The sequence below is a fragment of the Polypterus senegalus genome, chromosome 17, assembly GCF_016835505.1.
Source record: "Polypterus senegalus isolate Bchr_013 chromosome 17, ASM1683550v1, whole genome shotgun sequence".
Classification (NCBI taxonomy): Eukaryota; Metazoa; Chordata; class Cladistia; order Polypteriformes; family Polypteridae; genus Polypterus; species Polypterus senegalus.
This window is the reverse complement of record NC_053170.1, coordinates 97,859,666-97,875,168: the sequence shown is the minus strand read 5'-3', so window position 1 is coordinate 97,875,168 and position 15,503 is coordinate 97,859,666. Positions and strand designations below refer to the sequence as shown.

At 47.3% G+C, this 15,503-nt stretch overlaps 1 protein-coding gene across 1 annotated transcript; it reads left to right on the top strand.

The window, feature by feature from the left end:
* Positions 1–350: 350 nt before the first annotated feature.
* Positions 351–11,032, top strand: LOC120517657 (leucine-rich repeat and immunoglobulin-like domain-containing nogo receptor-interacting protein 4). Its single transcript, XM_039740089.1, has 2 exons — positions 351–474; positions 9,009–11,032. The coding sequence occupies exon 2, from the start codon at positions 9,014–9,016 to the stop codon at positions 10,460–10,462; it is 1,449 nt and encodes a 482-aa protein (XP_039596023.1). The 5' UTR covers positions 351–474; positions 9,009–9,013; the 3' UTR covers positions 10,463–11,032.
* The last annotated feature ends 4,471 nt before the right edge of the window (positions 11,033–15,503 follow it).

Here is a 15,503-nt window from a genome sequence, read left to right as displayed (position 1 = left end):
TGTGTGTGTGTATGCCTTGTCCTGCGTTGCACAGTGTTTGTACCATTTGTGTGTAACGTGTGTCTCTCTGTGTGTGTGACTCGGTGAGTACTCGTGTATAAGCCCCCTTTTGTGTGTGTGCCCAGATCTGTGTGTAGGCGTGATAGCAGGTGTGTGTGGTTGTCCCTGCACATGTGTGGGCCTGTGTGTGTGCGTGCACGTACTTTGTGTGTGTGTGTGACACTGGCGCGACTCAGGAGGAGGCCCAGGTGGGGTGGAAGCAATGAGCTCAACGCGGCGCCTCACTAATTAGATTCGTTTACTCTGGACACCAATTAGCGGGATGACACTGTCAGGGTAAGCGCCATCCTCAGCCGGAGTGTCAGTGCTGTGCCAGCTACGGAGATCAGCGTTGTGCCCTCATCACACCAGAGTCCAGAAGCCTGCCCTTCACGTGGGCCTTCACGAGGTCCTCTTGTCACTCGGTCGCTGCTGGTAAGTGGCTCAGGTGCCAGCGCTTGTTGCTTCGGTGTGCTGTTTTGCTTGCTGGGTTCGATTTCACAGGTATGGGGTAGAGTGCCTCTAGCAATGGCATGGTGTGAGCCGAGGTGGGCACCTCAAGAGACGGGGTGTGGAGGTGGAAGGGGGCATGCAATGGGCACCACAAGAGTGATATACATGGCTGAGTGAAGAAAGGTCTGAACGTGAGCTGCAGAGGGGTGGGCTAGGAGGCTCGGGCATCTGTGTGTGTGTGTGTGTGTGTGTCCAGGTGTGGCTGAGCTTGCAGGTGTGACACGAGAAGGTGGACTACGATGCCACCTTATTGGCCCTGCATATATAACAAAACGAGTGACGAGGGGACATCATCTGCTTGGGGGGCTTCTCAGCACACTTAGCGTGGTGTGGACATGCACTTGAGCAGTCACACTCATCCACTGAGTGCCCACCAGCTGCTTAATTAATGCTGCACACACACACACACAAACACACACACACTCCCAGCTGCTCCTCCTTTCGCGTGTTATTTTTCAGATGACACTTTTTCTGTCCCAGTGCCTGCTCACTCCATCCAGGCTTACACACTTTCTGCAGGGGTTCATTGGTGCATACTGCCCATCTCTTCACACTGTCTTGCACTTGAACACTCGTTCACACTTATGGCCGTTAAACTCCACTCACACCTTCCCAGTGCTCCCAGTTCACACACTGCACCTTTTGGTGGACACTCCCAGTTATCTCCCAAATGGGGGGCACTAAGGCGTATTCGGTACTGGTGTGGACAGACACTTTCTCTGTGCTGATGTGCGCACAGCCATCTCGTGTTGGTGTGTTTCCTCACACTCCCGGTCTCTTCAGAGTGGAGGTTGATTTTGTATTGGTGTGGAGGGACATACACTCACTGCCTGCTAGTACACACATTTGTAATCAATGTACTCTGTCCCAGTTTGGTGAATACTGGTGGACACTCTCAGTTTCTCTAATATGAGGTGCCGTACTGAGGCCATTTCACATTCATTGCCTTGCTGCAATAGTGGTGTGCTCAGGGGTTGATGGACACACACTCTCTCACTCTCTGTTCACATTTACTCTCTGCATGTATTTTATGCCATATTGCTCACTCCATACTGATATCTGTTCACACTCTTTGCTGTGTGTACTGGCACACACTTGTATTACTGCTCTCTCCACACTGGAGTGGACACAGCCTCACACCATGCTAGGCAACACGTTCACTTTCTATGTCTGAATTTACATGCCACTCATCTTGCTGGTGTTGTTCACTCTGTGCCTGTTCACACTTTAACGTAGCTTCTCCAGAATGGTGTGAACTAAGGCTTACTTCACACAGTCACTCTGAAGTTGTCTAAAATGCATTCCCTAAATATAATGATGCACACTTTCACTCTCTGCATATCACACACTAACGTATGTTTCAAACATTTGATCACTTGGTCTCACTCCAGATCTTTCTCTACTGGTGTGCACTATGGCTTATCTTGTCATGGTGTGAGCTGACACTCCCTTCTTGTTTGTTTTTCCACCTTCTGTATTTTCCTATTAATCACACTCACTCACTGTGCCGTGGTGAATATTGGTTCACACTCCATTGCTGTCCACACTGGTATTGGTTCAGGGCTTATTAAATTTCTCTGGTGGTTGAAGCCCATCGACTCTTTGAACTCTCCCACTTTTGCCCCACCAGTGGACTCTTAACATTAATTCCGTACAGGTGTGAGCACACACTCGCTCCTCAAGTACTCCACCTCCTCTGTGTATTAATGTGAAGGTGCTCGCCTTGTTTCTTAATGCTGATTCCATGCAGGTGTGGACACACTCTCACTCCCTGCTGGTTCACTCTTCTCACCTTCTGTATCATTTTCAGACTCCTTTCACTCTGTATTAGTGCACATTCACTCTCTGTGCCGTGGCAGACGTTGGTGTTCACACTGGTGCACACACCATACAGTTGCCAATTTACCGCAATGGTGCCCACTCACCTTCCTTGGTGCTTAGCACTCTGCTGCACTTTTTATAAGTGTTATTTCACACTCTCATGCTTTACTCTGAGGTGCCCCATGATGCCCACTCAGCTTCCTGCTGTACTGGTGTCCACCTCACATGTCATAGTGGACACCGCCAGATTTATCCTGGCAGAGCGGCACAAGGCACCACCCAGAGGGCCTGTCTTGCTGTGGTGGCAGTGCAGGTTCCTCTTCTCCACTTCAGGCCTAGCATTGCATTGGCACATCATTCCTGATGTTTATTGGCACTGGGTATTTGGGAATATGCCCACAATTAGCACTCCAGGCTGGTGGTGATGCCATTCAAGATGCAAATTGATTTGACTGAATGAGCTAAACGGGTCACCTCTGCTTTCTGTTCTGGCATCCAGCCCCACCAGACAGAAGTGGGGGAATCGGGTGCCAGTGTTGCAACTGGTGTGCCCACTTAATTAGGCAGGGAGCTGATTGCATTTGCATACGCACTCGTGTCCCAATCAAGCGGAGCAATTATCCTCCACGGCGCCCTGCAATTAGCACACGGAGGCACCGCCATTAGAAGTTTTCAGGAAGAAAGTGCAGTGGGCCATCAGGGGGCTTTAGCTGGAGACTGGCGAGGGTGCCCACTTAGCCCCTGCGGCAGCATTAGCAGGAGCTGGTGTTCAGGTCTCCGCCCAGTGCAAAGCAGAGTCGCTTACGTAGGAAGGAGCGTGACGCTGCCCAGCTGTCTCCACATGCAAATCAGGCTCATTTGAATACATTTTGCTAATCATGTTTAAGTTGGCGCTCCGGTGGCGTTCCTATTTTCACTTGATGCAAAAAGCAGAGCGTAAACATCCAATTAAAGCCATTTGCATAGGCTGATGAGGCCCAAATTGAATCAATTTTCCCAGCCAACGTACTTTGGGTGCCATCTTATCTGCAGCACATTGGCATCAGGGACAAGTGGCTTGTTGTCGGCCTGGCAGGGTGCTGCCATGGTGGGTTCAATTCCATGTTCACTTTAGCTGTCTTGAACAGTGTTCTTGGGGTGTTACCCATTTGAGTGAACTACCACGACGTAGAAGTGCCAAGCTGGCATTTAGTGCACAGTGAGAAGAGACTAATGGCACTTTTGAGGGTTCACTTAGATATACACACTCACTGCCATTTTCAAGAGCCAGCCAAGACTATCACACCTACACACATAGAGGGCGATGTTGAGTCAGCCTAGATAAGGTTTAGAGGATACATAATAATAATACGTTGGGTTCATATAGCGCCTTTCTCTTAAAGGCCCAGGGAAAATAAAAAAGGGTGTGTAGTCAGCTAAAAATAGATAAACACACCCTAACACCTCCGACCTCCCACGGCCCTCCTCTCACAGTTGGGAGACCCTGTTGGGTGCCAGATCCCCCTGTCCACATTGAGAACCTCCAGGTACACTCCATCGTACCCAAGCACTCGTCCCAGCAGCAGATGGACTCTTGCACAGACATATGCCATCTCATGATGGCAGGAAGTTATTGCCCTCAAATGTCTCCATTTGTAGATGGCGGCACATTAGTCCTGGCATCCAAGAGTGGGGTTTCACATCAGATACTGGCACACTCATCAGTCTCCCTACTTCCTTTATTGTATTAGAAGGGGAGTCTAAAAGTGGACTTCCAGAAGTGTACTGCCATTGGTACCTCTAAACACACAAACCTCAGCCTCTCTGTAATGATTTCATTTTCCACAGAATCTGCAGTCTTGGACGCCAGGACTAGCAGGAGTCATCAAGTGAATATAAGGAGGGTAAAGCTGAGAGTGGGCCACCAGAGTAAGTCACTAGATGGGTGTATTAAAATGAACTGGGTGGATCGTCCACCGGGGCGAGGTGTGATGAGCTGGTCCATGACGAGAAAAGCTAAAGGTGGACAGCGATGAGGTGGGAGTGTGAGAGAACAGCCTGGATGAGTGGAGGTCTAGGAGGAGGTGAGGGACAAAGTTATGGGGGGCATTCCAAAACACTCCAAGGCACAGTTCTCTCGACTCGATGTTTAGTTCATTTTCCGTCCCATTTACCTTATTCACAGCGCTTCATCACTTTCTCCACTTTTTGTTATGTTACTGCCTTATTCCAAAATTGATTAAACTAATTTTTTTCCTCAGAATTCTACACACAACACCCCATAATGACAACATGAAAAAAGTTTACTTGAGATTTTTGCAAATTTATTAAAAATAAAAAACTGAGAAATCACATGTACATAAGTATTCACAGCCTTTGCCATGAAGCTCCAAATTGAGCTCAGGTGCCTCCTGTTTCCTCTGATCATCCTTGAGATGTTTAATTGGAGTCCACCTGTGGTCAATTGAGTTGATGTGACATAATTTGGAAAGGCACACACCTGTCTATAGAAGGTCCCACAGTCGACAGTTCATGTCAGAGCACAAACCAAGCATGAAGTCAAAGGAATTGTCTGTAGACCTCCGAGACAGGATTGTCTCGAGGCACAAATCTGGGGAAGGTTACAGAAAAATGTCTGCTGCTTTGAAGGTCCCAATAAGCACAGTGGCCTCCATCATCTGTAAGTGGAAGAAGTTTGAAACCACCAGGACTCTTCCTAGAGCTGGCCGGCCATCTAAACTGAGCGATCGGGGGAGAAGGGCCTTAGTCAGGGAGGTGACCAAGAACCTGATGGTCACTCTGTCAGAGCTCCAGAGGTCCTCTGTGGAGAGAGGAGAACCTTCCAGAAGGACAACCATCTCTGCAGCAATCCACCAATCAGGCCTGTATGGTAGAGTGGCCAGACAGAAGCCACTCCTTAGTAAAAGGCACATGGCAGCCCACCTGGAGTTTGCCAAAAGGCACCTGAAGGACTCTCAGACCATGAGAAACAAAATTCTCTGGTCTGATGAGACAAAGATTGAACTCTTTGGTGTGAATGCCAGGCGTCACGTTTGGAGGAAACCAGGCACCAGTCATCACCAGACCAATACCATCCCTACAGTGAAGCATGGTGGTGTTTTTCAGGGGCAGGAACTGGGAGACTAGTCAGGATAAAGGGAAAGATGACTGCAGCAATGTACAGAGACATCCTGGATGAAAACCTGCTCCAGAGTGCTCTTGACCTCAGACTGGGGCGACGGTTCATCTTTCAGCAGGACAACGACCCTAAGCACACAGCCAAGATATCAAAGGAGTGGCTTCAGGACAACTCTGTGAATGTCCTTGAGTGGCCCAGACTTGAATCCGATTGAACATCTCTGGAGAGATCTTAAAATGGCTGTGCACCGACGCTTCCCATCCAACCTGATGGAGCTTGAGAGGTGCTGCAAAGAGGAATGGGCGAAACTGGCCAAGGATAGGTGTGCCAAGCTTGTGGCATCATATTCAAAAAGACTTGAGGCTGGAATTGCTGCCAAAGGTGCATCGACAAAGTATTGAGCAAAGGCTGTGAATACTTATGGACATGGATTTCTCAGTTTTTATTTTTAATAAATTTGCAAAAATCTCAAGTAAACTTTTTCACATTGTCATCATGGGGTGTTGTGTGTAGAATTCTGAAGAAAAAAATGAATTTCATCCACTTTGGAATAAGGCTGTGACATAACAAAATGTAGAACAAGTGATGTGCTGTGAATACTTTCCGGATGCACTGTATGATTCAGATACCAAATGGGGGTCACCAGCAAATCTGCCTGCTAGTGCAAGGATTAAGAGCCTCGTATGTGAGTGACCTCGTACGCCTCGCCGTGAAAGGCACGTTAAAAAGTTAAAACTTGTTTAGACCCCTGCAGCCCTGATTTGTATTAAGAAAATGAACAATGCACACAAAGAATCCCTCAGAGACAAGACATGACCGGCCCATCACTCACTCAATCAAAGACCCTGGTAGGGCAAACCACCAGACAGGCGTGATCAAGGCGCGGAGAAGCTAATGAACTGTTAATTAGGAGACACGACCTCAGAGGACTTCAAAGACCTGAGGGGGCGCTTTGCTTCCCTTCATTCCTCCTCAAGGGATTCTCATTATCCAGGAGCTCTGGTCCAACTGGGAGCCGCAGCTGCCATCGACAAGCCTATTAACACCTGGCCGCCCAGGAGCCTGGCAAGCGGCATAGGGCAGCGATGTTTGTGTCGGTGACCTCCATCTACAGTTCCTCTGTGAAACCGACACGATGAGGTGACATCAATTTAAGAAAAAAAACTAGAAAGACGCAGACACGGGCCGGCCGGCATGACTCGTGATTCTGAACTGGCCTGGCGTGAATAAGTGCTGGCACATGCCAGCGATAGACTGGTATCTCGGGCAGAGTTGGGTCTGCTCTGCATCCTGTGCTGCCAGGGTAGGCTTTGGCTAGAATAAATATGAAATGATTAAATAAGAGAATAACCAAGCAAGTTAGTAAGGAAGTGAATGAGCAAATGAATAAAGTTAAATAGTAAATGGGTGAATAAATAAATGAATGAATTTGTTAAGATTTAGTGATTGAATAAATAAATGGTAGAATAAATGATTGAGCAAATGAATGCATAAGTGGTTGAATGAACAAATGAATAATGTGAATAAATTAATAAAATGAATGCTTGTGTCGAACGAGGCACATGACCTGCATCGTGAGGGAGCGTCAGCCACGGCACTACGGCCATGTAGCACGATTACCCGAGGGCGATCCACTCGCAGGACCCAAGAGGCCAGGATTAAGGGATGCCCAGTTAACACCTGACCACCTGGGGGTTGGAATGGACTGTGTGTGTGCCTGGATGGGCTGCCAACTGGCATCCCAAAGTGTTTTGTCATGTGGTGGGTGCATTGTGCCAGTGCATGGTCCCCAACCTGACCTGAATAAATGAAATGACTGGTTATTATTTATGTATGAATAGTTAAATGAATGATTAATAAATAAATGGTAGAATGGAAACGGTGCTGCGCTGTGTAAATAAAATGCAATAGTATTATTAGTATTCCTAATAAATTATGAATTAATATTAAATCATTGAATAAATAAATTGTAGAATAAATGATTGATCAAATTAATGTATGGAAAGATAAATAAATAATTTTGGGTTCATATATGAGTGAATTAATTCATTTATAATAAATAATAGAATAAATATCACTCAGTTGTTCAATCAATAAATATTCGGCAAATGAATCAATAATTTCAGGAATGAAAGAGTTAATGAAATGGTTGATTGCTCAATTATGTGAATTATGTACTTTATGTAATTCAGTAAATTACAGATTAGTTAACTAAATTTCAATTTATGAATTATCATCTAAAACCTCCTTAAACCATTTCAGGCTCATGGAGTCCAGGTCTAAATGTTTAATTGATAATGTAATAAATATTTGGTGATTGAACAGATTAATAATGGAATGAATGAATGAATGTCTTCACCTTACAATGTGTATTATATAACTGACTTAATTGATAATAAACAAATAACAGAGGGAGTGTAACAATGAACTAATGAATTCCTGAATGATTAAATGATGTTTTCCCCTCAGATTTCCGCCCCCTCAGCCGTTTCGGTCCTAAAGGTCCCACCGACACAAACACTCGTGACAAGCCCGCCTGCTGTGGACCTGTTGCACTTTAATTGATTATTCGACTTTTCACACTAAACGGTTCTTTTAGTTTGGACATAACACCATTTCACACATTTAGATACGACAGCCCACTGCATTGTCCGGTAGGAGCCTCCTTTACTGTGTCTGCAGTGTAAAGACGAGTGAGCACTGAGGTGGCAGTAGGGGGCGCCTCTTGTGCCCACTAAACAGCTAAATTCATTAGTGGAACAAAGAGGGGAACACAGCAGGAACAAATGAAGGGAAAGGAAAGTGTGCTGCCTCACTGGGCCGAGCTGCACGGCTTCAAATCCCTGTGTGCCAGTTGGGGTGGCTTGGCCATTTGCCCACCTCTTTTTAGGGGTCTCTTGCTCACCCTTTAACACCCCCTCTCTGGACCCCCTTCCCTCCCAACCATCTCCTGAAGCACAGACCATGCGGCACCTTTAACCTCTCCTTGTGGGGTCCATCCATGCCCCAAAATGACTTCCATGCCCTGCAGTGGCAGCAGACCGCCATTCCTTCAAGTAGACCCTCCTGAGCCCTCTGCATGCCTTAAAGAGGTTCCTGCCAGGACGCCCCTAAGGTCCCTACATTTCATACTGAAAGGAGTGTGCTGCACCCTGGTGGTTTCATTGCAGCCTATTTAACCCTCCTGGTCATCTTTCCTGCTGCCTGTTGGCATCTGGCTTTCACACTCCATGGCAGTGCCCACCCTTCTTATTGTCTTAGGGTGGTGGGCATGTCGTTCCTGCCAGGGCTATGCCTTCCCTCCCTCCCTTTCTCTTTGTTTCTCTCTTGCCAGAGCACCCTCTACAGCAGGCACTTTTAATTCTAAGATGGCGTAACATTGTGTTTCATGCCATCATCAAACAGGAGCTCAGTGGTCCCCTGCGATGGAGGTCTCCTCTTACTGTTAAACACCCAGCTTGTACTGTAAGCTTGATTCCAGGTGCCAATGTCAAGTTGCTCTTCTCATTTTCCACAGGGGGCATGGCCCACGCTCCTGCCGGCCTGCTGCTGCTGCTGTTTCTGCCACTGCTGTCTGCTTGGCATGTCCATGCACAATCCCTGAAGTGCCATCTGATATGCCAGTGTGTTAACCACACAGCCTCCTGCTGCGACCCTGGAAAGACCATCAGTAACAAGGTAACCTACCTGGACCTGGACCAGTGTGGCCAGTCCAGTGTGAACTTGTCATCCCTGCACAACTTCACCCTGCTGGAGGTGTTGGTCATCCAGAGGAGCAGCCTGGCATACTTGGAGGCACAGGCCTTTGGCACATTCCCTGTCCTGAAAACCCTCACGCTAGCTGATGTGGGCCTGGGCAATGCGACGATGCACCAGAGTGCCTTCAAGGGTCTGCAAGTCAGGCAGCTGGGCCTGATGAAGAATCAGCTTTGGAGAATCAGCCGCTGGACATTCAGACAGATGACCCTCCTGGAGATCCTCGACTTGGCCGACAACCGCATCACCTTCATTGAGGAGGGGGCCTTCACCAGTTTGTCAAGCCTACGTGTCCTCAACCTGGATGGCAACAGGCTCATCACGGTCACCCCCTTGTGGTTCAGCCTGACTTTTGTCAACTCTTCGGGCCCCCGTGTGAACCTCAGCAACAACGAGCTGACCTGCGACTGCCAGCCAAAGGGGATAAGCCAGCCTGAATATGGATGGTTCCGGAAATCCCTCGCCAACATCTCCTGTGCCCAGAATTCCAGTCTGGAGGAGTGCAGCCCGGCAGAGGTGGACCGAGTCTACCAGGACATTGTTGTCATTGAGAAGGTGCCCTTAACACTGCCCTGCGTTGTCAGGGGGTTTCCGGCTCCAAAGATCAGCTGGATTCTGCCCAATGGTGCCCCTGTAGGGAGCCCCGAGTTCCTGCCCATCTCCAGTAAAAATGGCACCTTGATCATAGAACTCGTCCAGCTGAGGTTTGCGGGTCTTTACGCCTGCTTGGCATCCAATGTGGCAGGAACGTCTGTGGCCCTCTACAGTCTGCAAGTGCTAGCCGGGCCCACCACCAGACCCACCATCACCACCACCACCACCACCACCAGGTCGTCCTCTGTCACCAGCACCACAGCAAAACCATCAGTGCCCCCCTCGTTTGGCATAATCATGGGGATGTCCTTGGTGTTTGCCTCCTTGATTTTTGGTTTGCTTTTATATGGCCTCCTGAGAAGAGGCTGCAAACTCCTAAAGCAGCGCTTCAGCCACGAGGTGCCCTTCAACATGTTTGTCAACACGCCCAACATCCTGACTCTCCCCGAGAATCCGCGCCCCATCCCACAAATGGATGATGACGGCTTTGCACCAGCTGAACAGCGGCCAGGCGAGGGCGGCGTCACTCCAATCCCACAGACCTACCAGCATTACCAAAGCGAGCTGCCACCACCGCCTGAACCCGTCATGACGGGGCCCGCAAGCTGGACTCGGATATAATGCCTCGGACCGTCCTGCTCCGTATGGCTGATTGAAAAGAACAGTTCAGGACTGAGGACCACCTCACTGCATGATGGGGTTTGCATGTTCTGCCCACCTTGCAGGTTTCCTTCTGAAGCTCGGCTTTCTCTTTACCCTCCATGGTCCACGTCCAAATTCCAGAGAGGCGACTTTGAGGGGAACACCGTCATCAACCCAAAGATTCGGAAATGTTGTCAAAATCAGAAACCGTTTGCTTAAAATCACTGAAAGAATCTTTTTTAAAAAAAGAGTGTATGGTGGCAGAGGTGGGAGGCAGTGTGGAGTTTGCTCATTCCGCTCTCACCCATGTGGTTTTCTTCTCAGTTAGGCCCTAATAAGTCTTGGGGATGGGAGTTCATTGCTCTACTCCCTCCAATTCAGTGGTGGGACGCCGTGTGTACCCCTTTGACTGTCCTAGAATACAGGATGCGCTCCACTCACAGTAACTAGCAGCTTGAACTTGGAGAAGAAAAAGGCTTTAGTGCAGTTCATGCACTTTGTACAATATTGCTTTCCTAAATATGCAATAAATTTGAGCTTGAACCTGAACGAAAGAAACAGCTCGTGGGTGTAGAATCAAAGTCCATTTCACGGTGTGTAGGCGGGGCTGGCCACGGGTTCAATTGCCACGTGTTTGACTGTCCATGTGGAGAGGTTTGCATGTGTTCCTCACAATTCAGACTCAGTTATTCCCAGTCAGGATCTAGAGAGAGCACACTGGGGATCGGAGTTCATCTCCCATAACATCACATTGGTGGCAGAGGTGGAATGCAAGATGACCTTCACTTACACCATCAATCTGTATATATAAAAGTCAATGTGTGTGTGTGTGTGTGTGTGTGTGTGTGTTCGTGTTCGTGTTCCAGCATCACGTCTGAATGGCTGGAGTGATTTTCATGAAACTTGGTACACATGTTTCTCATTGGTCGACTAAAAATACTGTAGGGTGAAATCCCCCTTCTGGTTAAGGTGGGGGGTGATCTTGCAGTCTTGTATGCAATGTTATCATCCAGTTGAGACTCTGAACGACCACCAGAGGGCGAACTGGAGGTGACTGCCAGCCTTCTTTATGTATGAGCGCCACCACCGCGCCCCTGCTGCTTTTCAATTCAAATAGAGTTGGCCGGTTCTGAGCGTCAACTGGATGATAACATACATACATACATACAAGACCGCAAGACAAGCACATTGTTTGTTAATTTATTTTTTATTTTTAAAGTTGTGGTTTTTTTATTCTATTTTTCTCAAATAATTAAAAAAAAAAACTTTATTTTCCTCCTGGGCACCGCTGGGTACTTCAGCTAGTAGGAGGCTAAATTTGGAGCAGGTGAAGAGTAGACGTAGAACTGAGAACCCCATCTCTGCAGGGAGGCTGGCAGGCAGACACAGATTTATCTCCAGCATGATCGGCTCTTAGTGTGGAGTTTGCGTGTTCTTCCCTCGTTATGCGTTTTTCCTCCCACAATTCAAGCCGAGAAGAGAGAGCACCGGGAATCAGAGTTTGCTCCTTGTTGCCCAGCCTAATTTTGTCGTTGGTGTCAGCAGTGGGATGCAGATTATACACTTTGTTAGGATAATCGCACAGCACATATGGACAGGGACGGGGGCTCACTTTCCACATGTTAGGTCTTCAGTATGGAGTTGGCACATTCTGATCTCACTCGTACGGTTTTACAGCAACGGGGAGCACTTGGGGATCGGAGGTCATCCCCCCCTACCCTCTAAAATGAATGTGAGAAGTGGGATACGGTGCGTGCAGTTTGACTTTTCTGGATTGTAGGATGACCTGCACTCGCCCGACAGATAGGAGCTTGAACTTGAAGAGGAGACGCTAGGCCTGCAGTGCTGCGCTTGTGTGCTTTGCCCTCACCCAAGTAGATTTCCTTCCACAGTTCAAACCCATTTTTTCACATTAAGGTTCAAGAGAGCACTGGGAAATTCCCCTATCACAGTATTAGCGTCATCACATTGGTGGGATGAAGGGTGACCCCCCCCCACTCAATAAACAAGAACTTCAGTGTAGTTTCAGAATTGACGTCCGTCCGTCTCACTTCATGTGCACGTGGGTTCAGTCCATACGTGGATGTTCTGCAATCCAAATCCTTTCTTTTCATGTGAAGGTCCTCAGAGGGGGTGGGGGGCATTGAATAGGAGTGTATCCACCTACCCCCCCAATTGAAAACATGAAACTGGTGGCAGAAGTGGGATGCCATGTATGAAGTCTGCTTTCTTCTGATAATGATGGCCTCTCTTTGCATTTTTTTCTTACACATCTACGCAGTTTTCTTGATTACATAATTCATCAGTGTGTATTCACTTAAGAGGGTCTTTCCGGCACATTCTGTTCCATCCACATGGCATCCTTTTCACTGAGCTTAACGCCGATGTATGTCACCTTTTATTCCCCCCTCACGTTCACCGAGATCCTACTTTCTTAAGTGATTGAGAAGACTTCAAACTGCACCGCGGCGCCAACGAGGCAGAATTACGGACATTGTTGCCCAAATTGCCTGCTCCTGAAGTGAAGCCTCGCCGCTTTATCCTGGCTGAAAGTTCAGTAATTTTGCAAAGCGCCACTCGCTCCTCTTTGAAAAGAAGTGCTGCCTTATTTCCTCTGAAATCGAAACAATTTTCCCCAATTCAAACTCCGCAACTTTTGATTTCGCTGAAGTAGCAGCATGTGGGGAGCAATTATGCGGCAGGCAGACGAGCCTCCCTGCGCTTCAAAGTGCTCCTCTGCCGGCGTGGAGAGGCCGGGCTGAGCGTGAAGCACTGCAAACATTGAAAAGAATTCTAAACGGCAAAATGGGCTCTTCAGATTGAGCGTCTCGTGAAAAGCGTCCTCCTCGGGAGAAGCTGACTGGCCCGCCTCAAGGTTCGCACCTGGCAGACACCTGACTGCAGAGGGCAAGCAAATGGGATGGCAACGAGAACCCCTCGCTTCGTTTATTTGGCGCCTTGTTTGGGAAGATACCACGGCAATAATGTTAGAAAGGAGCGGCCAATATAGTCCTCAGGAGAGAGGGATTTGAAAAATATACATTGTGAACACTAGAGGGCGCACTGGAGATTAAACCAGGTAACCTCTTTTAAATACCTCTGTGGAGACCGGGACCTTTAATAATACCCAGTGAACACCCCTGGGGGTAACAGTGCCATTTAAACCCCTTCAAATAGCCCAAACCAACAGGGATTTTAATTTATTAGTATAATGTGAACACTGGGGAGCCCACCGGAGATTAAACCATTAAACCCTTTCAAGTAGCCCAAAAAAAAATAGGAACTTTTAATAATGAATATTGTGACCACTGGAGGGCGCTCTGGTGATTAAACCATGTACAGTAAACCCTTTTAAATATCCCCGAGTGACAGAGATCTTTAATCTATATTACTAAACAAAGGTTGTATAAATGCACGGATGCCAGAAGCACCGAGAGCGCACGCGCACAGCGCCTCAGCGCCCCAGAGTCAAACCCAGCGGCTTCCCAGAGTCAGTAGGTGGCGCCCAAACAACACAACACAACCTATAAACTAAACTTCAGGTCTCAATACAACCGCCGCCCGAACGCGATCTCGCACACCACCGCATATACAATCTTCGTTTAGTAATGTTTGTATATGTGCACGGATGGCAGAGGCCATAAGCAAGCCGTGCACAATACAACTGCCGCGCGAACGCGCACACCACCGCATATACAATCTATTGACGTTGACCAGATAAATAACCAAGTGATTGGATTGCTTCCTGGAGAAAGCCACGTCTCCCTAAGTACTGACAGTGTTGATTCTGAACACGAAACTGAGCATCTTAATTTCCCATTCGAATATTTAAACACTATTAGCCCGGCCGGATTACCACAGCACAATCTTAACCTTAAAGTAGGGACAATGGTCATGCTATTAAGAAACCTTAATACTAAACAAGGTTTATGCAACGGTACACGGCTGGTCGTGAACAGCATGAGAGAAAATGTTATTGAGGTACAAGTGCTTATAGGATCTCATACTGGCAATACTGTTCCCAGAATTGACCTTACAAGTTCTGAGCTGGAATTGCCATTTAAACTCAATTTCCCATTAAGGCTGCATTTGCCGTGACGATCAACAAATCCTAAGGACAAAGTAGGAATTTCCCTATCAGAGCCTGGATTTGGACATGGACAACTTTATGTTGCCTTTTCAAGAGTCCGGCGTTCGTGTGACGTTAAAGTGAAGGTTTTAACTACTCCATACCAGGGAGGGCTAATTCAAGGACAGGAAACCATCTTTACCAAAAATGTTGTTTATAAGGAAATTTTTGATTAACTATTTTGAATTTACCATTTTATGAATTTTTTGTTTCCAATTTACTTCATTTAAACCTTTGCACTCCGATATTTGTTTTACTTATAAGTGCAGCAACTCAAAGACATTTTGGACTTAAATGATGTAACAATTACATTTCAATTTTAGTTTTAATAAATTGGTTAATTTTAGTACAAATATATTTAATGAAATGAAAACTTTCCCAGGACGCTCCCATCCTCCATCATTTTTCATCCCTCCAAAGATCGGAGGGAACAGAAAGTGATTGCCATTCTTGGATTTGCGATTCTTTAGAGAATCGGGGTTTTACTGGTAATATGTAGTGTGAACACTAGAGTGCGCTCTAGTAACTAAACTAGTAAACCCATTAAGTAGCCCAAAGAAACGGGCACTTTTTTTTGTAATTGACAGTAAATGGCGAATACAGCGGCAAATACAACCAGGAAAATCCTTTCAAATAGCCCAGCGAGACAAAGAAGTTTAATAATACAGTATATATTCTGAACGCTAGGGGGTGCACTGTGAGACTAAGCCACGTAAACCCTGTCAAGTCTTTGGGGTGGCACAGGGGTTGAGTTTTGCTACCCCTCGGCTTCAGGAGACTGTGCACAAATCCCGGGCCTCTCATTGTGTGTGTGTGTGTGTAGTTCTCTGTGTTTTTGCTGGGATTTTTCTTTCAGTACCCCAGTGTACCTCCCACCTTCCAAAGACGTGC

Coding starts and splice junctions, on each gene's coding strand:
- LOC120517657 (XM_039740089.1), top strand. CDS start 9,014: ATGGCCCACGCTCCTGCCGGCCTGCTGCTGCTGCTGTTTCTGCCACTG.